The 27,006-nt window shown below is 38.8% G+C and overlaps 1 protein-coding gene across 2 annotated transcripts in view; it reads right to left on the bottom strand.

The window, feature by feature from the left end:
- The window catches only part of EPC2 (enhancer of polycomb homolog 2), a 51,788-nt gene that overhangs the window by 6,216 nt on the left and 18,566 nt on the right, over positions 1 to 27,006 (bottom strand). For both annotated transcript variants that reach the window (XM_081871476.1, XM_081871475.1), the window contains exons 2-10: positions 15,904 to 16,063; positions 13,750 to 13,895; positions 8,695 to 8,901; positions 7,319 to 7,467; positions 6,884 to 7,016; positions 5,608 to 5,799; positions 5,029 to 5,118; positions 3,563 to 3,708; positions 3,107 to 3,450 (exon numbers count right to left, since the gene is read on the bottom strand). In XM_081871476.1, coding sequence (XP_081727602.1) covers positions 3,107 to 3,450; positions 3,563 to 3,708; positions 5,029 to 5,118; positions 5,608 to 5,799; positions 6,884 to 7,016; positions 7,319 to 7,467; positions 8,695 to 8,901; positions 13,750 to 13,895; positions 15,904 to 16,063 — 1,567 coding nt within the window. The remainder of the gene's footprint in view (positions 1 to 3,106; positions 3,451 to 3,562; positions 3,709 to 5,028; positions 5,119 to 5,607; positions 5,800 to 6,883; positions 7,017 to 7,318; positions 7,468 to 8,694; positions 8,902 to 13,749; positions 13,896 to 15,903; positions 16,064 to 27,006) is intronic.

Raw genomic sequence — 27,006 nt, 5'->3', positions numbered from 1 at the left:
AAGCATCCATCAGTAGTATAGGAAAGGCAGCAATTTGGGAGGCTGCAGATTAATTGCTGAAAATTGCCTCCATCTCTATTCCGCTAATGCATGTCTTGCATTAGTGGGTATATACCCACCCACTGGATCCCACCCTATGTATTATTTTAGATAAATGTTATTCCAGAAGTCACCATAGTTTTCTTGAAAGCTAGTACAACTCACAAATTAATGAAGAAAAGGAAGTCAATGAAGCAAAAATAAAATTTCCAAATTTCAAACTTGTCGAGCAACTCAGCTTTTGCCTTTGCTGCATTCTGCTGCTGTGCAGCCCCTTTCTACTGCAGCAGGCCAAGACTAACATAAATCCCCAAGGAGTTGAGGAGAGGGGAAAACAGGCTTTCGAATATTAAATGCCTCCTATATACTCAAGTAGTTACGGCCTAGGTTAAATGATGCTAACAAATGGATGTGCAAAAAGCAGAAGTTGTAGGGAGTTTTTCAATTATTTCAGCCCAATTATGGTTTTGACTTGTACTTGGGAATGGAATGCTACTTGAGCTCTTCAGTGTAAGCTTCAAGTGTTTGGCATTTAGCATCAGAACCTTAGTCTTAAGGTTGAATAAAAGATTTAACATGCCTAAGCATTTCATGTGCCTCTGCATACAGCTAAATAAAAGGTATCGTGTGCCTAAGCACCAGAACCAAAACGCTTAACATAGCTTTTCACCCCCAGCTTCACTGAAATAGATTCTTTTGCCCATATTTAATTTGGAAACATTCTATTAAGTGAACAATAGATTACTGTTGCTTTTTTACTGAACAGTAATGCAGTTAAACCACATCCGGCTTCCATGCATGTGCTCTCAACCTTTAAAAGGATGATTTTTGACGCGAACTCAAATCTGATATGCAAAGAACTGGTGAAGCGCAGTTGTGATCATGAGTTTTGCCAATCCCACTCCTGCAGGCTTTCAAATCCCACTGGCAGGAGCCCACTGGGGATACTTAAGTAAGCTATCACTCTTTTAGTCTCAGTACCCAGGCTATAATATGGGGATAGTAATTCTGGACTACATTAAGGCCTGCAGGGATTATTGCAAGAGTTAGATAACTAATAATTATAGAAATCAATATTCTTATGCCAAGAGTACTTTCTCTTGCTGATGTAAAACTTGTTTTTGAAAGTGCGAATCATTTTGTAGTGCAATGACTATTTTGCTCTCAAAGGGTACAGATATGATTTGTCTACTATGCACAATCACTTTAATTTGACAATTGACTTGTTAAGGACAGTGCTGCTACAGTTGGTTCCATTTTCAGCAAATATTAGTGGAGAGGTTAACAGGAATATGCGGTCAGAGTTCTACAAAAAACCCAAAAAGCTAAGATACTAAGGTGTGTGTCTTCATCACTCCGTTATACATACAGGAATCAGTTCTGAGATCAGTTGCTGCTGGCATGTTAAACAAGCACACAATTTTTGCATATAGCACTTACAGAAGGTATTGAGAAGAGATAGGAAGTAACAGTTAAGACTCAAGATCCTTAAGGTATTACCCAGTTACTGGGATAAAGTGCCTATTGCTGCTGCCTCAAGGTAAGCCAGGGCAATATGTATAACATGCGTTCCTGGAAAAGCTTTTAGGACTCCCCCTTCTCCACTTTAACTAAAGCTACTTAAGACCTATGAGAAGCAGGCCGTCAGGAAGTTCATATATCTGTTTCTGAAGACTGCCCAAGACAACTTAGTTTTTTTCTTAAATTTCTTTCTTTCTTTCCTATTTTGATTTGTTGCATGAACATTTGCAATGTCATGGTAAAACCACACAGTGGTAAGCCACTGCATACTAACAGCTTTCTAGCCAGTAATTATGGCCACAGAGTGATCTACCGTATTTATCGCTCTATAGGACGCACCCGACCATAAGACGCACCTAGTTTTAGAGGAGAACAAGAAAAAAAAACTCTCCCTCTCTGTGCAGCACCCCTTCAGCAAAGCAGCAGGAGAAGCGGAGCTCCTTCCATTTCTCCTCTCGCTTCACTGAAGGGGCACTGCGCAGAGAGGGAAAGCTGCGCAGCGCCTCTCCAGCGAAGCGAAGCCAGGAGAGCCAGAGGAATCGGTGTGCACTGACCCCTCTCTCTCTCCAGGCTTCAGCGAAAGCAACGCGAAGCCTCCAGAGCGCAGTGGGAGCGCTCCGGAGGCTTCGTGTTGCTTTCGCTGAAGCCATGGAGCCTGCATTCGCTCCATAAGACGCACACACATTTCCCCTTAATTTTTGGAGGGAGAACAAGTGCGTCTTATAGAGCGAACAATATGGTAATAATGGCCTCGACCACCATTAAAAAGCTAATGTTGCTCAAAGGAGGTGTGCATAAATTGTACAGCATTGTGCACATACTGTTATCAATACTAATAAGCAAGGGCAACTCCTAAGTCCCACACGAAGAATAAAGAATTATGCCGAACACTTCTTTAAAATCCAGCAATGCAAAGTTCGGTCCATGGGAAATGTATGAAGGTCAATTCACTTATTATCATTAGGGTGTGTGTGTGTGTGTGTGTTACAAGGTGGCTTTGGTGTTCCATTAAGGATCAATGTGCTACTTGTGCTGTAACTGCTGTAAATGGTGAATCAGTTTTCACGATACAAAAGTAAAATAATGGACTTTATAAATTTCTTCTAATTTCTTCTGTTGTGTAGCCTGACCTTTTTTATACGTGTCACCAAAGCTTACTCACGACTAAGTGTGCAGCCTTAGTGCTAGAAGTATAATCAAGTCATATGTTAGTCCTCTGTTTAAATCCATTACACCAAATATTAGTAAATGATCTATGTGGGTGGGGAGTGTAATCTCAGGGACAAGATGGCCGAACTACGTAAGACTTGCAGCGTCCAGGACAGCATTCATTGCCCTGCATGGCTCTTTACACATCCACTGTATGAAAGAATAAAATATCTGTACAAAAGTATGTAACGCACACACACTGTGATTCTATTTTATTGCAATGACATCTCTCTCTTCCCACCCCCAATACACATACTATTTTCTCTCCTAGAATCCTCAGCCAGGTCCCAGGTGATAAATATGCATTTAAAGTTCAACATTGCAAATCTCTGCCTACCTGATATGCCATTCTTGCTGGTGTTCAATAAAGCTACAGATGGCGCAGAAACTCTTTTATTATTCACAGCCTGCCCTGGTTTCCTTGAGGTACATTCTTCGCTATCACTGTCCTGTATGTTTAGTAGCCGTGGTTGGAAACACTGCAGTCGACACGATCTGATATTGCTTAGTATTTCAGAAAGAGAAAGTCTATTTTCACAATGTTTATTGGAAGCATTGGTCCGTGAAAAATTAGAAGAAAAGTCTACATTTTGGGAAGAGCTTGAGCAACTGTTTAGCATATCTGGGTCAATCTGTTTCAGGACAGGATCATGTTCTGTGGATATCCGGTCCATCACCACCCTGTTTTAAAAGAAGAAGAAAATAAAATATTAATATACATTTGAGTTTTGCTTCCATGAAAAGGGAAGAAAACAGTATGTTATTTTACCAACAAAATTAGCAATTCTCTTACCTTCCACCCCTGCCAACTCGTCTTCTTGCAAATCCTATACATCTTCTTGGAACAGTAAGTGTTGTAAGGCAATGCCTATACCTTAGCTTATCCAATTTTGCCAGTTCTGAATTCTCATGAGAATAATTAGTTTGGTCCAAATGAGCCTGCAGAAGACAAGACAAGAAAATTTTTGCTTTCATTCTTGGGAAAGGGAAAATGAAACTTGAATAGAACTATTTATGTAAAGGTCCTGACATTATTTTGGCTGCAAAAAGCGGAACACTTTCATAAAACAATTTTCTCATTTTAATTATTGCTCTGTATTGCTTTTAATGCTTTTATACTGCTATACACTACCCTGATGAGGGGATGGTATATAAATATGAATAGAATAAACAAACATCATACAATGTATGCGAAAGGGTGAGATAATTGCTAAGAAGACACAAACATTAGGTGTACAAGCAACAGGATTACCGTATTTTTCGCCCCATAGGATGCACTGCCCCATAGGACGCACCTAGTTTTTTTTTTGGGGGGGGGGAATAAAGAAAAAAAATTATTCGCCCCATAGGACGCACACACATTTCTCCTTCATTTTTGGAGGGGGAAAAGTGCGTCCTATAGGGCAAAAAATACGGTAGATTTGAAGGGTTCAAGCTACTGTGTAAGATATTTTGATGGAATGTAGTCCCATATACTTAAACTGGTGCATTCTTGACACTATTTTTTTTTAATCCCTTCAAATTCCCTTCACTGTAATCTCATATGCCCCAACCTCCTTCCCCTGCAGTTTAAGTGTTTGTGTATGTGTGTGTATACTCCCTCTCTCTCATGTCCTATTTCTCTTTCTCTCTCTCTCTTTCTCCACACACACACACACACACACAGAGAGAGAGAGAGAGAGAGAGAGAGAGAGAGAAATAGGACATGAAATCCCAAAACTGAAAAATCAAAACAGAAAAAGCATAAAAGAGTAAAACCAACAACAGAATAACAGTATTCCAAAGGATCAATAAAGTATTACGATTTAGTCTGCAAAGCCTGGGGAAATAAAAAGGCCTCCACCAAGCACCAAAGACTGTAACAAAGGCATTGAGTGAGCCTTGTTGGGAAAGGCATTCCACAACTGGAGTGTCACCACTGAAAGGGCCCTCTAGTTAGTAGCCACCAGCCTCACCTCTTTTGACAGCCCTACCCTTTCAAGCATACTGAAATAGTTCAAGTGAAGCTAGCAGTTCCGTGTGTGCCCCAATTTCCTCAAGGTATATCCCTTCCTGTACATTTGACAGGCTTGACTGGATACACTGTAGCTGGCATAATCTGATATTGCTTAGTATTTTAGGAAGATCAAGTCTGTTTTTAAACACCCAAGGTGGACGAGAGAGGAAAAAGAGGAAGGCTGAAGTATGTTCCTTTTGACCAAACATCTGTCTTCTGCATTAATCAATTAGATAGGTCTTAACAGCAGCAAGAATCCTTACAGCATAATACTGGCATCCTGCCCTCCTTCTGAATGCACTTGCTCCATCAGGATCATTTTCTTCTTCTGGCTCAGACACCGGTGAGGGTACCTAGGGGGCCAAAGCAGTTTGATTTAAAAACACGCAATTATGCCACCTTATTATAACTGACAAGTACTCCGTTTGCTCAGTTTCAGCAGTTCATTTATTGGAAACTTAATAAAATAAAATAAATTCCCATCAGCCAGCATCTAAGGAACGGTGAAGCAAGTTTTGTGAACTTGAGGGTTTGTATAATTGTTTTTCTCCATTAGTCCCCTATATCCCACAAAGACTATGTTTAAGAACTGTTCTTGAGAGCCTGGGAGATGCGAGCTGCCCAAACACAAAAAGGACACCAGGCTCATCTAAGCCCTTTGTAGAAGCCTAAACAGCCCTTTGGATCCCAGTCCCTGTGGCATGACATTCCAACAGAAACCTACAGTGAAAGGGCAACATTTAAAAAATAAATAAATAAATAAATAAAGTGACAATTATTTCTATTTTACACAACTTTTTCCCTTTTCTCTCTGTCACTATAACTTAGTTGACATGTATTACCTGTGGAAATTCATCTTCATCTGAACTGTGGAAGTCATACTGTTTGATATCACTTTTACTGATCACAGGCAAAGGCTCAGTAGTGGGTTGCTGAGGATTTATTACACTCTCAGTTTTAGGCTTCTTTGGATACTTCTTCTTTTGACGGACAACATCAGACACTTCCTCTTTTAGAGATGAGTGGTGAGCATGCTGTTGTATACAATAAATTTTGGACAACCCCCCGTTTGTTAATAATTATTCTTATTTCATTGAACAGTCTATATCCACCACCACCCTTCTAATCTCACTATGGTTCAGCTTTGCTCATGAACAGGCTGACTAAAGAATAAAGTTTATATAACTCTGAACAAGTATTTCTTTTACAAAATTTAATATTCAACAACTTGCACATATAATGTTCAGTATCCTTTACTGTGTTCTGCATTAACTTTTAAAAGTACTCAGTAAATTTCTAAAAAGCTGGTGTCTTGCACACTTTTTCCTGCTCAAAGTTTGTTACTTTGTGGCAGCAGAGAACAAGGCAAGTATGAACCAAACTGAACAGTGATAGGTGCCTACAATGTAATAACCACTAGATGTCATCAAAGTTAAATACAAGAGAGAAATGTTTTAATGAAATGTGTTCTTTTTGATTTAAAATATTTGAAAATGTTTCATTCTTTTCTAAAAAGAACCATCTAAATATATGTACTGCAAATAAGCCAATTCTAAAAGCTCAGCCAGCATGAGTCTCTATGAAATAATTGCAACTGTTACCATTACAATGATTCGAAGACAGTGCTGGAAGATTATTTCTCTACTAATATGAAGCAATTTTTTAAAAAAATGTGTCTGGATAAATTAGCTAAAGTTAACTGCCAAAAAACTTTAATCTGCAGTTATCTCTTGTAAGAGGACTAAAGGAAGAAGCAATTTTAATGTTCTTGACCTCTGTAACCTGAAAGCATTCTAAAATGCAGAAATGCCTCCACCAAATGATTTCATATACTAGAAATATAGCCCTTTCTAATTAGTTGCATAAACCAAGAAGCACAGCAAACCTTCTCAGCTCCTATGCTATTGATTTTTGAACTGCTAAAATGAAAAAAAGATATACAGCTCGCTGCGTACATCAGGTATTGCTATCTGTACATACAGCTTAAGATAGATTTTTATTTCTGCTTTCTTCTGACAACAGTATAGAAAATAATTATTACTACATATACATCACACTTTCCACATTACAAAGAGGACAATGTATCCAGGGAAATTAATGGTGATGCAAGTCATTTACCTTAGCTTTACATTCTTGAACCTTGTGATGATTTCCATTATGAAGAGCTGCTGGAGTGGTGTTCATCTCTTTTTCAGTTGTATTAAGTTTGACTTCGTTAAGTATTTCACCTCCATAATCACCCAAATGGTATCTTAACAAAAAAGAAAAATAATCATTGCTAATCATTAATGAACTACTTTAAATATGTTAAGTGCTTTAAAATATTTTGTCTTTATTTATTGTTGCAGGAACCCTGCAAGGCATGTCATCATTGCTTCCTATTTACAAACTCAGAACAGAGGATATGTTTGATATAGGACAGAACACTCCATGTGCCAAGTGAAACATTCCACCAAACATACTATATTCACTAATCACAGCACTTCAACTAAAACATATTATTTTATGGAATTCAAGCAGAACCTGTTTAACAAGAATGGATGAAAAAATTACCTTTTCTCCACAACTTCCAATGTCAAATGTAACAGCTCTCGTTTTGTTTTCTCTCGTCTCTTAATCATCTCTAAAATTGTTATGGCTCTACTAAACTCCCTTCTTAATTTCAGCATTTTCTCATAAGAGGCTTCATCATTCTTTCGGTTCTGTTGGGGAGGAAATATTAATAGTAAAAAGCATGTATGGAAGATGTAGTCGTACTGAGTTTAAACAATTGCACTTTATACTGAATCACTGACATTTAAGGTTGGGTCCAAATTATGTTCTGCTTCCACAACAATCATCCAGAACAAGGTAAACTTCACCTCCCCAGTCAGAAACATCCACAGAGCCTATGTCTTGCCTGAATTGAGTCCATGACTTTAGGCACTTAGTTCAAGACTTCTACTGCCTTACCCAAGTTAGATGAAAAGGAGGTAAGCCGAATGTCAGCAATGCCCTGGTGACATCTCAGCCCAAATTTCCAAATGGTTTTCCCCAGCAATGTCATATAGAAGTTAAATAGCACAGGGAATGATACAGACAGTGATAGTCCATAATATAATTGCCATGGCACAGAGCAGTTCCCAGCATCACCTTCTGGAAGGAATCCGCCAAGTAGGAACAGAAAAACCAGAGCACAGTGGTTCTCAATATCTAGCTCAGCCAGTGAATCTCAAAGGACACTAGTCCATGTCCCTGAACGCTCCAAGAAAATTAGCATGGTCACACTTCTCCAGCCTTCTTCCAGCAAATGTCATCCCATAGGGTGATTAAGGCAGTTTCAGTTCCAAGCTGGAACTGGTCTGAAGCCAAATTGAGATGTCTCTTAAATAGTGTCATCTAAAACTGAAAAGCTACTGTTTGCTCAAGCTACTTCCTTAAAAAGGAAACATCTACAACTGGCCTATAGAATATTTATCTATTTCCAAAAGGCAAAAACAAACAACAGAAATCAAAATAAACAAAGTTACATCTTTTAACATAATCACCAGTCTAATAAGATACAGAGACCGAGGCATCTGAAATCCAAGAAAATGAGACTGAATCATACTAAAGAATGGACTGCAGAAAGAGTCAAGAGAAGGCAAGCTAAAGTCTTGAACCAAAAATTGGAAATTAGGATCCACTTTGAAGGCACACTGAATTCATGGTAGCTATAGTACTCCAAAAATTAGAATGAGAATGTGGTTAGTCCCATGATCTTTATTTTATTAATATTCTAGCTAATTTACTTAAAAACTTCCTTACTATCATCTTGATTATGAGTTGGTTAACAGATTTTAGCAGACAATGCAACATTTTCACCTTTTGACCTTAATAAGATGAAGAATTTGTGACATTTCACCTTTGGAAAATAGCAGTTTGGAAAACGGCAGAACTGAGAGAGTTACCTTTCTTGTCTGCATTTTCTCTGTTCTCCTCCGAAAAGCCACGTATGGATCATTGTTGGTGGAGCCATCTCTTTTTTCTTGCTTGATTTGGGGGATGAGGGAAGGCCCTCTGCAGTTCTTACGTTTTCTTACCCAGTAGTCATAGACAGCCTTAATAAGGTAATCATCCTCATTTAGCAGCAACTTAGCTTCCTGAAGTGTTACAAGCTGGAAAAGATATAAAAACATTGTTGTGTAACACAAGGAATTATTTTAAAAGTTGTTCTTAACAATAATCCAGGATGAAAATTTTGAAGAGGAAATGTAACACACAGTCCTCTACAACGTATTAGCTATTAGAACTTTGGTTTCTTCATACAATTAGTACTGCAAGGTGTGAAGAGAGCAAAGTGGTATGACTTTACAACTTCAAAAAAAGAAAGACCCGTTGCACAAAAATTAGACATCACACATTTTATGACAAAATACTTCTTTAATACTACTAATTATTCATGGGTGTCTGAAATGCAGCGTCTGTATCACTTACTTCCACTGTAGCAGCAGACAATTATTTTGGCTGCAGGTGCACATTATATTTCCATACTGTCAATACAGCAATAGAAACTAGGAGGTTCCTTCAGGTGATTTGGGTTGATCGAAGTCAGAATATTTTGTACCTCAATAAGCATATCTTGCTAAACGATAAAGGGCTAAAATGATGCCTACACTTGTGTCAAAATAAATCTATAATTTCTCTTCTTCTCGCCATTTCCATAATCTGGACCTTGGCAAACCTACCAATTTCTCTGAAGAACGGAGATGTTCCAGGGAATACAGATCCGGACTACCCCTGAGCTACACTGGAATTGTCTGAGTTCTGCCTACACTCCTTGAGGGAATGGTCTCTCCATTCCAAGCAACAAAACAAATAAGCTAATGAGTTCTATTAGGTATTTAAAAAGATCTACATATTTTATTCACTCAGCCCTTAGGAGTACCCAATGAAAACAAGTTTTTCTTCAACTAAAGGAGGAAAAGCAAACTGGAAAATGTCAGTTCATCTTTACATAGATAAAAATTATTGAACTTTAGTGCTGTGGAATCTAGGCTGCTAAGCCTTTTTCCTTGCCACATAATGACTATAATTAGATTTTGGTGGGATTGAGGTATAAAACTAAAGAACTAGGGTAAAAGGGATATTTTATTATAAAGAAGAATGAGAACAGCTCACAGCCACAGGAAACAAGAGTTTTCAGAAAGCCTTCTCTCGTAGTCAAAATGAGGATATCAACACCCAGCGGTCCTATTCTAACTAAAAGTAGTCACACTTATCTCCCATTAAAATTAATGGGGCTTAAGTTAGTTGTAACTACTTTGCCTCACAGACTTTAATGGGACTTGAGTGCAACTAACATTTGCTGAAACAAAACAAATTCCTTCCAGTAGCACCTTAAAGACCAACTAAGTCAGTTCTTGGTATGAGCTTTCGTGTGCATGCACACTTCTTCAGATAACATTTGCTGGATTGAGACAAGTACTTTAGAAAAACATGATGATGCTTCAGACCACATTACCCTGCAATTCTGAGTCTTTAAAAAAAGCTACCCTATAGGTCCCAAAATACTGATTTCTGATGCACTGTGATGTACTATACACATTCCTAAATGCTCCTAAGAGCTGCACATTGTAATCCCAGGTGTTTCCAGAAATACGTATGTTTGGTAAAGTAAGAGTTTGACATTCTGGGACTACTTTTTCCTCCTCTGAAAACACTCCAACACAGTGATTCCCAATTGGGAGTCCATGGACCCTTGCAGGTTCGCGTAACTCACTCAAGGGGTCCTTAGCACCATTCACATAACAAAAATTACCAAATAATTTCTTTCCCAAAAGTAGAGGATCCATGGCTTGGCTTTTGAAAAACATGGGGTCCATAAGGTAAAGGTAAAGGGACCCCTGACCATTAGGTCCAGTCGTGACCGACTCTGGGGTTGCGGCGCTCATCTCGCTTTATTGGCAGAGGGAGCCGGCGTACAGCTTCCGGGTCATGTGGCCAGCATGACTAAGCCACTTCTGGTGAACCAGAGCAGCGCACAGAAACGCCATTTACCTTCCCGCCGGAGCAGTACCTATTTATCTACTTGCACTCTGACGTGCTTTCGAACTGCTAGGTTGGCAGGAGCAGGGACCGAGCAATGAGAACTCACCCCGTCGCGGGGATTTGAACCGCCAACCTTCTGATCGGCAAGTCCTAGGCTCTGTCGTTTAACCCACAGCGCCACCCGCGTCCCCATGGGGTCCATAGTACTTAGCTAATTAGGAACCACTGCTTTTTAAGATATTGGCTGTGTTCACAAATAATGCTAAACCATGGCTTGCCCACTCCACCCTTCCCTCTATTCCTCCTGTTTAGTGGGATGAGGCCTTCTGTGGAGATTAGTTTCATTTTCAATGAATGTTGGCTTGTTGTATCATGAACCAGGAATTAAGTCTCATGGTTTGCAGTTTACCTTACGTTAAAAATTGCTGAAGTTAACTGTAAGTTTGTTTGTAAAGCTGTTGCATACGCAGGCACAGATTGCACTCTTAAAGCTGCAACACTTTAAAAGTAACTTTTTATGGGGTGGCAGGTTGAACTGGTTCTTAAATTCTGTCAAGGTTCATTGGCTTCAGGCACATTTGATAACAATGCTAATTATAACAATATCAAGGATTTTATAAAAATCTTTTATTTCACTTTTTGAGATTTTGAGAATAGTAACTGGATACCCAGACATCAACTAAACAGAACAACCTCTCCATTATACGTATATGCCTGAAAATGTAAAGCTACTTTTGACACAAGTTACACATTTGTTCTATATATTTGAGCTCAAGACATTTGAGCTCTATTGTTCTTTGTTTGCACAAACAACTATTTCTTTGAAATGAAAACTGATCACTTAATGAAGTTAACTACTTCGTTGGAATACCTTGCTTTTCAGCCAGTAATGATTTAATAGCACCTACACAGAAACTATTACTATCAGCTACTTTTCCTATATGAAACGTACCATATTTTTCTGTGTATATGAAGCCCCAATTTTGGGGGACTCCAAATTAAGAAAACACCCCTCAGCACTACCCATGTATAAGACGAGCCTAAACCTAATTTTTTTGGTTAAAAAGCCTAGTCTTATACACGGAAAAATACGGTATTTCATGGGCAAATTTCCAGTTCCACATGTTCAAATGCTTATTCTGGGATCCTGCACATGCTCTGCTGGATTAGGTTTAATGCCATCCAGTGCCTGAGAATGGAAGACTGAACTTTTGGCAGTTTGAAAGAATACACAAGTGTAAAAATGAACCAATATTCAGCACAAATCTATAAGTTATTCCATGCTCTTTCACAGCCTTATTTTCTTCACACAAAAAATCAATGATCAATTAACTATCATTATTTGGACAGTACCTGAAGTTTAAACTAGTTGCTATCTTATTTACACTTTAGAAGATGACAGTATATGATTTCTATGGTCAAGTCCTCCCTTCCAGAAGAAATGTGATCTTAGCATCAATTATTACAGAGTCTGCTCTATAATGAGAGGCCCTATGAAGTACTATTTAACCAGCCAATTGAAGTACAGTAGAACCTTGGTTTGTTCCGGAAGTCTGTTTGACTTCCAAAACGTTCGAAAACCAAGGTGGGGCTTCCCATTGGCTGCAGGCACCCCGGAAACAATAGCCAACAGCCGCATTGGACCTCCAGCTTCTAAAAAATGTTCGAAAACCGGAACACTTAATTCCGGGTTTACGGCATTCGGGAGCTGAAATGTTCGAGTACCAAGGCGTTAGAGAACCAAGGTTCCACTTCACATGACACAACAAAGAAAATTTCCCAGTTCCAGGTTATGAATAAAATGGCTTCAAAAATCTCTGGTTTTTGATGGCTCTAACCACACCATTTGTCTAAACTGTTAAGGTTCATATGACAGAATAGCAGTTAGTGCTTCAAGAAGATGTAAAATCTTTTTATTACACTCATTCACTAGGCATTTCTAAAACTATTGTTGGAACCACAGAAGAATACGCAAATATAGAATGATTCCTCAAAGTATAGATAAAACTTTAATTCAACTTTGAATATGGTTTTGTGAGGTTCAGGTGACCCTCATGCCACCTATATTATAGCTCTGCCATGCTTCTTGAATTTGTTGGAACAGAGCACTGAGCAAAATTTTGCATCAGCACTATAGAACATATTGCCCTGTGAAGAATAACAGTCCCCTCTCTTTTCTTTCATCAGTTGGTAAAGATATTTTCATTTTGGCAGGCCTTTGCCTTGCTTTGTACTTGATGTTTTGTTTAAAAGTCACAATACCTGCCTCTATTGTATTTTTAAAATATTTTTTAAAATATTTTAACTGAATGATTGTTTATGATACTATGATTTAAATTTTTGTAAATCACAAGGTGGAAGTGAAATTTCTAAATAAAGAAATATCAGTAACAAAAAATTGGAAAGCTTAAAATGAATACTTTTTTGACAATATAATGAAACTAAGGATTTATAGTCTATTGTGTAAATTGACGTGTCATGTTTTTCTTTAAATTGGAGAAAAGCTTTTAGCTTGACAAAAGGCATGCTGTGGTCCTTTCTACAGCAGCATTAGTAAATCCTAGCTAAAGTAATTTTCTGCTCACCTCCTGGATTTTGCACCTAGGCATGACTCAAGCAATGCACAAACCATGTAACTACTGTCCCTAAGGACCCTTCATGCAACATTAAATGAGAGGTACAGACGGCCTTATCCCCCCACAGCTGAGATGGGTGTTCAATACAACCTCCCAACAAGGAAGAGGAACTGGTAACAGATAAAGGAAAACTCCATAGACTAGTAAAGCTTAAGGCTTTCATAATGAGATATAATAAATATATAATTTTATTTATATGCCACCCATCTGACTGGGTTGCCCCAGCCACAAAAAAAAAATAGTAAAAATAAATAAAGACATTCACATTAAGGAACTCTTATCAAAATTCAACTTTATTAGTGAAATCTTAGATGAATAGTGCTTTGGAAACCGTAATACCTGATTAGAACTAGCTTTCTCAAGCCTGTCTATCATAATTTCAAACTGCAGTGGTTTGATTTCCATCTTCCGATTGAGCCTATTTAATAATGTCTCATCTTCTGAGTCCATATCATAATCAGGTTGCTCATTGTCCAGATTGAAAGCTGAAATAAAAAAGGGACAGAAACATAATTTAAAATACCATGTGAAATGGACATATGCATACTAACAACAATCAGCTGGAAATGACTAAAATGTCAACTAGTTCAACAGCTGCTCTCAAAAGGCAGGACTTGTTTATTGGAAAACTTTCTCTTCCACCATAGACAATACAGAAGATCAGGATCAGTACACCATAAAAACAGAGCATCTGTGCTGCTGAAAGATACCCATAGAAAATTTGGCTTCAGCTGACTCAAAGTAGTGACCTACTGTGCAAAGAAAGGCAAAATAATTTGGGAGCTACTAAACTAACAAGACTTAAAAGAATAACATAGAACAGAGCACAACTTGGAAAAACTTTCCCCTAATGTAAGATGACAGCTTTCCTATCCTACCACATAATATGTGTTAAGACACCCTATCTTAATGACATTAATACCCTTTAATGTTTTAAAGGATAGCTGGACACTTTTTCCAAATACCAGTTCTCAAATTACAATGACAAAAAAGGAGGGAGCCCTTATGAAATCTACAATCCCTATCCTTGGATGCCTTCAATTTTAATCAAATTAGGATCCCAAAAAACCTTCTAAAGCAGTAATGAAAGGGCTTTCACAATCAGCCACCCTTATCATTCAAATACTGACATTTACTCGTTTGGAAGGTTTTCATAACATCAACAACAGCTGGATGATATAAATAAATCTCACTTTCTTATTCCATGATTATTTTTTAAAGGAGGTTAGATTATCACCTATTGACTTCATCCATCTACTGCAGAAGACTGAATAAGGGAATAATCAAGATTATTCCAATTCTATGAAGTTAAACTTCATATTTATTTTTCTTTCTCTAGTAGTAACTGTTTTCATCTACAGTTCACATTATGCTAACCTCTCACACTAGGCAAAAACTTAACTTGTCCATAAGAGTTCGAGATCATGAAACAAACAAGAAGCTCATCCACAATCTAAGACAGAAATAAAAATTCAGAATTGCACAAAACAATCATTATAAATGGGGGTGCGGCACCTTTTCCCTTCCAGATATTCTTGAAGTACAACTCCCATCAGCCCCAGCAAGCATGGTCAATGACCAAAGCTTCCCCACATCTGTTATAAAGGGATCCTGATGCACATTTCAAGCACCAGCTCTTCCTTGGTGAAATAATTTTTATTTCTGGGCACAAATATTTTTAAAGTGCCATATTCAATAAAAAGTGAGATTTGAAACATGCATTGAAATCCTAAAAAAAACATACTTTGTCTAGAAAAGCTTGATATAATAAACAGATGCCTACGAACCTAATTACCTTCCATAATCAGCACCAAACAACAGCACCACTCCCCCAAGAAATTCAGAAAGGGCATAATGAAAACTGTCATTTTGTTCATCCCCTGCATATGTCAGTAAGAGATGCCATGGTAAAGCCTATACTGAATGGATTGTTCTAATCCCGAACACAATACCTGGTAAATAACTGGATCCATATAACCCTTTGTTCCCACTAAGGGTGAAATACTGGATTCTAGGCTCCCAAATGCATGGCCAGCAAGCTGAAGCTAAAAGATCTGGAGAAATGTCAGAGCCAAGGTGCCACATTAAAAATGCCCTATTCTTGGTCCACACCTGCCTCACATCATTGAAGACCCCAAAGCAGGATCTCTATGAATGACTTGGAAACATGCTATTGTGTATTTGTTTGGATAAAGCCATAATTCTGAACTACAGAAAATGGTTTTGCACTTTCCAGCATATTTTACTATTTCTGTACTCATCAATAATAAGAAGCCGAACTGTTTCTGTTAATGTGAATTATATGCAAGATAATCTAGAATCTCATCCACAAAACTAATGGCTAGTTCCCAAGAGGCCTTCCTACTTTTCTCACAGATTGAGGAAATTACATTACTTCTTCAACTTGAAAGTACTAGTGGACATCTTTTGTCAGCAGCCACTCTAGCTTTGACATTTAATGCAAAATGAAAAAAAAAGTAACAGTGAACTTACGTTGGATATGAATGAACTGTTTTGGCTGTTTAAACTCTCCTTTGTATAGACGATTGTAATAGTTGACATTACTTTCTGCTTCGGGAACTGGAATAACCATGTTCTCTTTCTTTTCTCTGAAGACTTGCTGTGCTGAGATAGCTCGTTGCAAATGGTGTTCCTAAAAAGAAAGTAGTAGTTTAGATGTCACTACTGCACTACAGAAAAACAACTAGCACAATATCCTGCCTTATCATACTGAAAATAATAAAATTTGGAAAAAGCTTGATTTCAGAATATTTCAATAGGTCAGATAGACAATAATGCTTCTCCTTAAAATGAGAAAAATATTTTTATTAAACTGTTATATATATTCAAGGGAATGTCTCATTCATCCTTCTTCAATGAACCCACAGGTTACAATTAAAAACACAACAAAACTTTAGAGAAAGATTGCTCTCATTGCCTTGCCAAGTAAGAATACCCTGCAGGCAAGCAGGCAGGGAATCTTTATAGAAACTATTTTTCTTCTTCTTCTGTTAAACCACACATAAATACTATAAATATGTGTGGGTATGAGTACTAGTAAACATATTAGTGGGTTAATTACTTTTGTGCATTTTTTTTAACAAGGCAGCTGTAATGAGAAGATATCTGGCAAGGGAAGAGATTTTATGAAGCACTTTCCAGATGTCTTCCAGTAGCACCTTAAAGACCAACTAAGTCAGTTCTTGGTATGAGCTTTCGTGTGCATGCACACTTCTTCAGATACCATAGTCAAAACAAAACATGTGCACACGAAAGCTCATACCAAGAACTGACTTAGTTGGTCTTTAAGGTGCTACTGGAAGGAATTTGTTTTGTTTTGACTATGGCAGACCAACACGGCTACCTATCTGTAACTGGAACTTTCCAGATGTGTGAAAGATGTAAAGGGCAAAAGCCCCTGCTCACTTTCCAGAGCACAACTGAAAACGATGAATGCAGACATAGATTGCAAGTTGATTAAATTAGAAAGCTTGTACCATGCAATGCCTCAAAAACAGGGTCAGCAAAGGAACTGCTGGATCCTAAACCAACCCATTTGTTAGAGAGGGGCCCTGGGATAGTGGCTCCACCCCATGAGAGATCCTGGGGCAGAATTAGGATTACCCTGCCCATGAAGACTCCTAAGCATCAAGATTAAGTTTTTAAAATCCACAATGAGGATCAGATCTTTCTCTTTTTTCAGTACACAAATATTTTAAAGCAAAAATGTACTGAATAATTAATTATGAATCCCCCTAACAGAATAAGTGTTGCCTGCTTCATCACTTAAATTCTTATACTTCAAATAATAAACACATTTGCAAAAAGACAATCCTAAATTTGCCATAATTTCTTTTAAATCTTCATTAATCACCATGTACCACACACACAGTGCTTGTGCTTCAGATAAGAAATTTCCAAGACAGGTATCAGTTTCTTATAGGAATGTTTAAGTGGACTCTTAGGTTAGTGTGAAACATAGTTACCTTATACTGAATGAGACTACAGTGGTACCTCTTGATATGAACGGGATCCATTCCGGATCCCCGCTCACATCCTGAAGCGAACGTAACCCGCATCCGCACGGGTCACGATTTGCTGCTTCCGTGCATGACGTCATTTTGACCGTTTGCGCATCCGCGAGCGGCGAAATTCGGAAGTAACGTGTTCCGTTACTTCCAGGTCGCAGCGGAGCGCAACCTGAAAGTGCTCAACCTGAAGCATATTTAACCCGAGGTATGACTGTAGTGGTTGGAGGAAAAATGTAGCTCACACTGCTTGCAGAGTGGATCAATAATTAAAGCCATTCTATAAAAATGAGAACGTTAAATAAATTCAAGGAAGAAAAAGCTTGTGTCATCCATTTACTGGCCATGTCCAGACTGTGGTAAGTGTGATGTGAAGGATCATAACCTCTGTCTGCATACACTTGCTCACCTCCCACTCAGCTAAGGAGGAATTCAAAAACTTTTGCTTTTAGTCAACCTTCACTTCCCAAACTGTTAAAACAAGGAATTGTAAACACAGTACTATGTTTAGTTTCAAGGGGCAAATTTCTGAAACTGAAAGTTTAATGTTTGCATTTTAAGTTTAAAATGGCAGAATGAAATATAGCCGCAATACGAAAGTGTAAGAAAGAAATGCTTTCCCGTTCTGAAAACCATTACTCCCCACTTAACGTGCATTTATTTACTGTATCGACATAGTAGATTTAGAGGCTGCCCTTCAGCACCAGGCCCCCAGGGTGGTGATATCTGAAGATCACACATTAATTACATGCTCTATCTATTCCTGAAAATAACATTCAATTTTAAATCAGTTTGTTCTATTATGCTCTGAATAAAACCCTTATGAATGATATCTCATCATACAAAAGCAACCTTTGCAAAACATGGATACTCAGAGGCTTACTGCATAATAGAACAAGCAGAACTTTCAACAAAATGTTTCAGAGTGGAGTGCTCCTCTTCACTTCTGTGGTCAGCTGTGCCCTCCTATGGGTACTCCATTCTATATACTGCACACTGTTAACTCGCTTATCAGTCAAATTTGTAATTTGTCATGAGAAACTCAATAGACAATTCAATGGGAAAGAGAGAAGCAAGACTCTCCTGAACTCGTTTCAGCTTATTATTATTATTCAGCTTAATAATATTATAATGCTTTACAATTGGTGGTTAAGTTTACTTTCTTCTTCCTACCCTGGCCCTTTTTTCTTGTGTGTCATGTTTTGCAACTGCAGGCTTGCAGGCAGGGACTATTTTGTTTTAACTGATTTTACATAAGCCACTCTAGGAGGTTTTTTGGCTGAAGGGTGGGATATAAATACTATAAATAAATAAGAAAGGAAGAAAGATGCACATGAGTAAGAAATTACACACCATTTACAATGGCACAAATTTACATGCAACTTATCTTATGCCTATTAAGAGACTAATTTATAAAGTGTAATAAGGTTAGAAATTGAGGAGCACATACTGCCCTTCTTAGATTCCACCTCAGAGGCAATCATAGAACCTGAGCCTGTGCCTCCCTCAAACCACCAGTCAGTAGCTCCTAAAGCAGGTTTGACACCTTTAAGGCAAAAGGCTCTACTAATCAGGGGTTGGCCTAGATGTACAGTACTACTTAAGGCTCAGCCAGGGTTTGCCAGTTGCCTGAATAACATTCAAGTTTGCCTTCCAGCGTTGGCTCAACTTGGAGCTATCCAGGGTGCTACCCATTTTGCTTCTTCACCTTTTGGCCTTGACTGCAGCTTGCCTGACTTTTTTTTAATAATCATGACCTATCCGCTGCTATGTCTCACCTTTCCTTAATAAAACCTGGCCTCTTCTTTTCTTTACTTACTGAACCTTAATGTGGAAGTGGTGGTACAGGACCTTGCTACAAGTGCCTAGAACACGCCTCCCCTTCAGGCTAGAACTCTATCTCCCCAGCTGGGACCACTGGGAATATATAGGAGGGAATAAAAAACCCAGAAAAGGTCTACTCTGTTTAAGTGTTAAACCACAAACATGGAATTTGTTATAAGCAAAATGCTAAATTATTTCCCCTGCCATGGGGAAAGGATCCTAATTTGCCTTTCCCATTCAAGTTAAGACTTGACCCTTGACCGTTAAAAGAGTGTGTGTGTACACACCTATACCACTTAAAATAACGAATATCCCTAAGTAATTTACAATAAAATACAGTAACAATAAAAATGCAAATATCTTTCAATAGATTTATTAAAAATAAGATAAAAGCCCAACTGTATATTACAAATAAAACTGAGCAGAGTACAAAACAAGACAAAAAAATGTAAGAGTCAGAATCTAGGAGAGCTTGAGTCAACCTAAAATTTAATAGGCTGTTTAGAAGTCATTATTCTCTCCACTTCATGAATTACCCAAGGGGAGGCATTCCAAAGGGTGAAGTTTTTGCTGGGAAGGCCCATTTTTACACTGCTTTCAAGTGACACCTCACTGGTCATGTAATGACCAGCAAGGTTTCCCCAAAAGATTTTCAACACTGGCTTGGTGTGTATTGGAGGAGACTGTCTGCAAGGTACCTTGGTCTCAAGTTGTTTTTTTAAAAATATTTGAACTTTGCTTCAGGATGAGAACAGAAATTGCGCGGCAGCGGGAGGCCCCATTAGCTAAAGTGGTGCTTCAGGTTAAGAACAGTTTCAGGTTAAGAACGGACCTCCAGAACGAATTAAGTTCTTAACCTGAGGTATCACTTAGTTGCAACTTCTGAACCAAGTAGCCTCACATGTAGTACATTACAGTAGTCTAATCAGGTTACCAACACTAGTCCTGTCTAGGGACAGCCACAGTTGGCACCAACTGCAGATGGTGTGCCAAGTGCTCCAAACACAGCAGTGTACCTAGCAGCACCTTTAATACATACACCTGCTTCTTCAGAGGGAATATAACCCTATAGAAAGTTAGTACACCACCCAATTGTCTGAGCTGGGAACTACCCAGGAATAGGGCCTCCATCTTGTCAGGATGTGGTCACAAGTTATTAGCACTCAAACAGTCCATGAGTGCATCCAGGTACCAGCCTTCAAAACTCTAGGTGCTCTAGGTACCAGCGTTCATTGTTCTAGGCGCATTCTGAGACAGGGAATTTCATTTATGAGAACAGTTTCTAAGCTCTGGGGGCAGTACTGTGCCTAAGATTTCAGATTAAAATTGCCACTGCTGGAACAAAAGGAGGACCTTTTGCTGCCTCCCCACTTCCAGCCACTCTCTGAGGACTGGAGAATGGACCCTCATAAGAATATTAGGGGGGCAGACAGGGGAAGTATGGCTTTTTTTTTTTTTTTTTTTTGCAGTCTTCAGATAAGGACTAGACTATGCAAAAAAATGAATATAAGATTTTAGATGCAGTCAATTCATTTTCGGCATTGTATTCTTGTACAGTAATAAAAAACCACGCCTAGACATTCTGTTGCAGCACCCATAACCTAGCTTTAAGCTGCCATTTAGCTCCTAGCTTTCATATTACAGTTTCTAACACTGCCAGGTACAGTGGTACCTCTGGTTGCGAACGGGATCCGTTCCGGAGCCCCGTTCGCAACCTGAAAGGAATGCAACCCGTGTCTGCGCATGTGCGGGTCACAATTCGCGATGTCATTTTGCGCGTCTGCACATGCATGAGTGTGTAACCCTTTCCAGTACTTCCAGGTCGCCGCGGGACGCAACCTGAAAAGACGTAACCTGAACTGAACGTAACAAGAGGTATGACTGTACTGGTTTAGGGTATGCACACCATTTCCAGATTCAGAGAAGCAGAGTTGAGTATCACCAGCATACTGGCAACATGTTGCTTTATCTCTTTTAACAACCACTCCCCATGATGTCATACAGAAATTAAATACAACTGGGGACAAGATGGTGTGCTGAGGCACCTCACAGTACAACTGCCAGGGGGCTGAGGTGCAGTCATCCAAACCCATAAGCAGGAGTGAAACAGTCCCACCCCCAACCTACAGATGCAGTCCAGGAGGATACTGTGGTTAAGCTATCAAAAGCTGCTGAGAGTTCCAGGAGAATCAACAGTCACACTCTTCCTGTTCTTCTCTTGAAGGTCATCAGAGTGACCAAACCAAATTCTGTACCCCAAAGCAAGGGCTTAAGTATCATACTGGAATGGGTTGATACAATCATTTCATCCAAGAACGTATGTAGCAGAACTGCCACCGTCCAGTGGAATACATAGATCAGGAAGTAATTCTGGTTTGCAGGGTCCAGAGAATATCCCCTGGCTCAGGAAGGTTAAGAGAAACATTTTCAACATACTGGTTAAGATATAACTTAGTAGTTAAGAGCAAACATTCTCAACAGCAGTGTTCATGTAACTTGACCAGTTTTCATATAACTTGGATGGAGATAGGTGGCTGAATCAAATGGTGTCCCTTCCCTTTTCACTAACAGATGAGATTCCCTTTCCTCAGCCCTCTAAATATGCTCAAGAATGGAAGAGAGACCTTTTGGAACAGTATGGAAAGAGGAAATTGGTGAAAGTAGCTTTCCACCCTGTTCTGTTGACAAGAGCCTCTGCTGGATCAAAAAACTTTCCAGCAGCATGAAGAACACCTGTTAGACATGCTTAGAAAATTGAGGTAATTTAAATCTGTTTTAGTATTTTAACTTTTGCATGTTTTAAAGTAAGGATGCACTATTATATCTTTTGTAAACAGGTTTAAGCGTGTATATTTTTAATGAATGAATGAATGAATGAATGAGCCCAGTGTGATGCCCTTCTTGAGTACTTTTGCGTGGTTGGAATGAACTGTGATAACACTTCTTGAGTGTTTGGAGCTATGTATGTGTAAAAATACCTGACTTTTGTATGAAGAAATTTTGGAATGTAACCAACTGCTCCATCCACCACTGGAATGTGGTGTCTGGAAGATTCCCCCAAATTCAGTCTGTCACCTCACCACTGTGGCCCAGTTTGCACATCACTCTAAAACATTCTTCTGACAGCAAAGCATACTTCAGAATGCAATTATATATCCTCCTCACTAGCGATCCCTGAATTGGACATCACAGGCTTTTTTTCACTCATACCATACTCAGTAAGCCAATACAGTGGTACCTCGGGTTACATACGCTTCAGGTTACATACGCTTCAGGTTACAGACTCCGCTAACCCAAAAATAGTGCCTCAAGTTAAGAACTTTGCTTCAGGATGAGAACAGAAATCGTGCTCCGGCGGCGCGGCAGCAGCAGGAGGCCCCATTAGCTAAAGTGGTGCTTCAGGTTAAGAACAGTTTCAGGTTAAGAACGGACCTCCGGAACGAATTAAGTACTTAACACAAGGTACCACTGTAATCTTTTGGAGAATATTAGAGAATTTTCATTTAAAGTAGGAGAATATTCATTTTAATGCATTGAAAATAATATAATTGTAATGCATTGAAAATTATATAATTAGTTAGTATACATGTTTATTCATGGGTAAACTTGTTCAGATGGCAACCAAAAACTAAATAAAAATATAGAAACGCCAACTGTTTAAATCAAGGCCACCTCACATGCTGTTACACATAATTGTATAGGGCTAGGTACTTTAATTGTATAAAGCATTAAAGCTACTTTCTGTTTTTTTAAAAAAATCACACCGTATGGCCAAGGGTATAGAATTGCTAAGAATAAGGTCACACCAAAATAGAAAAAAGGCTATTACATATAGTTGAAATACTTTTGAATTCAAATGTTCATCAAATTAAATGAATAGCATTTTTAAAACTAAAAAAAAACCCCAAATGTTCTCTGTAGCTCACATTTCAGAACTGCCAATGGTGAATGACACAATGCCCAGTAATGTAACTGGATCAAAAAACATCATTATTCATTACTTAACACAGCTTGACTTATTATTTTCTAGATTTTTAATATGTGGGTTGTAAAACTGGTTCTTACATTAGAATTTACAGTTTGTGGAGAATATTCTCTGGAGAATTTTCTAGCAGAGAATATTCTCACCTTACATCACTACTAGAGGCAAACCACAAAAAGGGCACACCCCGCAAGGGAAGGAGTAAGATCTATAGTGGGAACAAGGTTGGAGGGCAGGGGAGACAAGCAGCAACTGCTCATCAAGAGGTCGCTGCAGAGGCAACATGGGGGTGGGGGGCTGCCAAGGAAACAGCAGATCCGGCCCAAAGGGCCCAAAGCTGTCACCACCACCGTGGCAGCAACAGTGGGCGATGCATTCCTTGGAGGCTGGATCTGCTGCCCCCGTGGATCCTGCCACCTGAGGTGGTGGCCTCATCTTACCTCATGGGTGGGTCAGCCCTGAGTACAAGCCTTGGGTTCTAGGCATGTGCATCAATTCTAAGAAGTAACACAGGGCTGCCTGAAGCAGGCTGTACAAAGGGAACAAATTAAGAAATAAAGCAAGCGTAGAATGAAGAGGAGTATGTAACTATGAGTAGGGAGGTACTTAGCTAGTTTGGAAACAACTACTTTTAAAAATGTAAACAATGAAAAGGCAACTCCATCCAGGCTAGATCAGAATACAAAAAGAGAGCATATAATTAGAATCTGAACTTAGATCTCCCCATTGCCAGTGCAGCACGACACTATAGGAAACTAGGCAAGAACATTTTTACAGTCTCTCTCAACAAAAATAGCTCCACATGCATACACATACTTATGCCACATGCTCTCTCAAAGCCCTCGATTAAGTATTCACCCTCAAAAGATTTCAAATATTTAGATATGCCGCAAAACAGCAAAACAGACTGAAAGATTCTTAACTGTGCCATTCAATATATGTCTACTCAGAAAATAGCCTATTGGATGTACTCTCAGGTTTAAGATAGCAATTTAAATCACTATTCAGTTCTTGAATAAAGTATGCATAGCATCCTTGTTTTTGTTAAAGTAACTGCAGAGCTTATTTATTTTTAAAGAATGTAACCTTGGAATCCACAACTGTGTGTGTGTGCGTGTAATTTTCTAAGCATATATAAATGACAGAGGCAAAGAAAGAAATGAATGAAGCACACTCTACTCTTAATTGTTATAAGGTATTAAGTAAGCAATCAGAGCTCAAAATTTGAGGTAGACATACTACAGTAAGACATAATCTAATTATCTGTGTGACCTAAGAAAGAGGAAGAGAAAAATTAACTTGAATGACCAGCAACAAACCAAAAACCCAGGGGCAACATTGCCTTCTGGACAATCTGCCAAGGGACACATAACAGTGGTGAGCAGGGCCAAAGGCAAAAATTAGTGGAGCAACAAATGCACATTCTACTTTCGTACAGTAGGTCACACACTCACATACCCCTCTCTACCCTCCATCCAGGCAGGTAAGAAGTATTATCCATGTTCAAGGACACATTCTAGCCAAACAAAAGCACTCAAAAAGGGTGTGAAGAAGGGCTAGTGAGGAGCATGACCTAGAGGGCAGGCTGGAGAAAGCCCCACTTGGGGGTGTTCTAGTGACCACTAGAAAAACAAGTTCATAAGAAAATGAGGCACATAACCCTAAAGCAGGTGTGCCCCTATTTCAATAAAGGAATATAATAATGATAATTATATATTCTCTCTCTCTCTCTCTCTCTCTCTCTCTCTCTCTCTCTCTCTCATCTGACTAGGTTGCCCTAGCCACTCTGGGCAGCTTCCAAGAAATTAAAACACAATACAACATCAAACAGTAAAAACTGAACAGGGCTGACTTCAGATGTCTTCTAAAAAGTCAGATATGGTGCTTGCTCTCCCTTCTGACATTCAGGGTCCCTGCTTCAACTCATGCCAACTGTACTTAACTTGCTTCACCTCTGAAAGGCTCCAAATTCCTCTAAGACACCCCACTTTCAGCTTGGGATTAATCTGATGCAGATTTCAGTTCAGTTCAGATATGAAACTTGACTGGGAACAGAACTTCTCCTAAGAAACATGCTTGCACAACCATCTTAAGAGAACCTTCTTTCTATCTGAGGTGACAGGGAGATGATTGGGAAAAGCTCCCTTGTGGTTGTGACATCCCATTTTTATGGAATTCACTTCCCAAAGAGGCTTGCCTATTACGTTCTTTACTATATTTTTAGCACAATGCAAAAACACTTTTATTCTCCTGGGTTTTTAAGATCAATGTATTTTATTAACAACCTGTTTTATTACTCCATTTTTACCCCGCTGCTTTATTTGTTGATGATGTGTTTGTATTTTATAAAATAAATATTGAAGCAAAAAGGGAAGCAAAGCAGGAGAGAGTGAGGTAATAGGTATGACAATATACTGAACTGAAATCCTATTTTTAAATAAAAACAAATTTGCTTTCTACTCCCCATCATTTCATCAACAGTCCTGCAATCTATGGTATATTTCTTTCCACAAACATCTAGCACCTCCTTTAATGAGCAAAAGCCAGAAACAAATTAGATACAGTGAACTCACAACGTATGCATGTTTAGCTTGTATGAATTCTGCTTTATGCACTTGGCCAAAAAACAAAACAAAAAAATTAAAAAGGGAGCACCAGGAACATTTTGACTATACGTGATTTTGACTTTATGCGCTATCCCCAGAACATGCCCCCTATGTAAGTTGAGTCAACAGTACAGTGGTACCTTGGTTTTCGAGAGTCTCGGAAGCCAAACGTTTTGGTTTCTGAACGCCAAAAACCCAGAAGTAATTGCTTCCATTTTCGAATGCGCCTCAAGTCAAATGGCTTCCACTGTATTTTTTTCCTCCCAATTTTCTTAATTGACTTTGCAATCAGCTCTTTCTGTCTTGGTTGTCGAACATTTCGGAAGTCAAAAGGTCTTCCACAATGGATAACATTCGACAATCGAGGTACCAATGTATAGCGAATTGCAGTAAGGGTTTTTGCAGTTTACCTTGTTATAAAAAAGGCAGGTGTTATTTATTTGCTGGAAAAAGACAAATTGTCAAACTCTGTATGTACATACAACATGAATTCCTAGTTTATTTCCACTGCAAAACCTGTGCTGAAGCACACACACATGCAAAACAGATGCAGAATTGTGTTCAAGGCACTTGATCCTGAGCCTCTGTGGTCCTTAGGATACCTCTAACAAGGCTTAGGCTTTAAACTGAAAAACATCAACAAAACCTAAGATGCTTGGATCCCAATATGTGCTCACAGAAGGGGGTTTATATAAGGAGAACTTGACTGTGCCCAGTTTGGGGCAATTCCACTCTCCATCATAGCCCAGCATCCAAACATTTAGGAAATTTTTTTTAAGGAGGCTTGGAGTTTGCAGGTAGGGCTGTTCAATAAATCGCCATATCGTTGGAATACCAGTATTGAAATAACATCATGGTAAGTGTTTCAACAAGCCAATATACCGGTGAACAAAAGGGGGTATCTCAGCTGAATGATACTTTGCAAATAATTTGCATGCAAGTGTGTCCTGCTTTGTTTGCTCTCTCCCTCCTCACAGATAAGAAATGAAGATAAACCCTCACACAAACTAGCAAACTCTTTCAGCTTTACTGGTATCTATCCACTTAGCTCATCTAATTATGCAGAGCTTGCTAACAATCCAGGAGGAACCCCCCTCGACTAGACAATCAAAGAGGCAAAGTAAACAAAGAACTGGAAAGCACTTCTTTCTTCTCT

Source organism: Podarcis erhardii (assembly GCF_964252035.2).
Source record: "Podarcis erhardii genome assembly, chromosome: 1".
NCBI lineage: Eukaryota > Metazoa > Chordata > Lepidosauria > Squamata > Lacertidae > Podarcis > Podarcis erhardii.
Note: the sequence above shows the minus strand (reverse complement) of the source record. Positions and strands in the feature narration are given on the sequence as shown.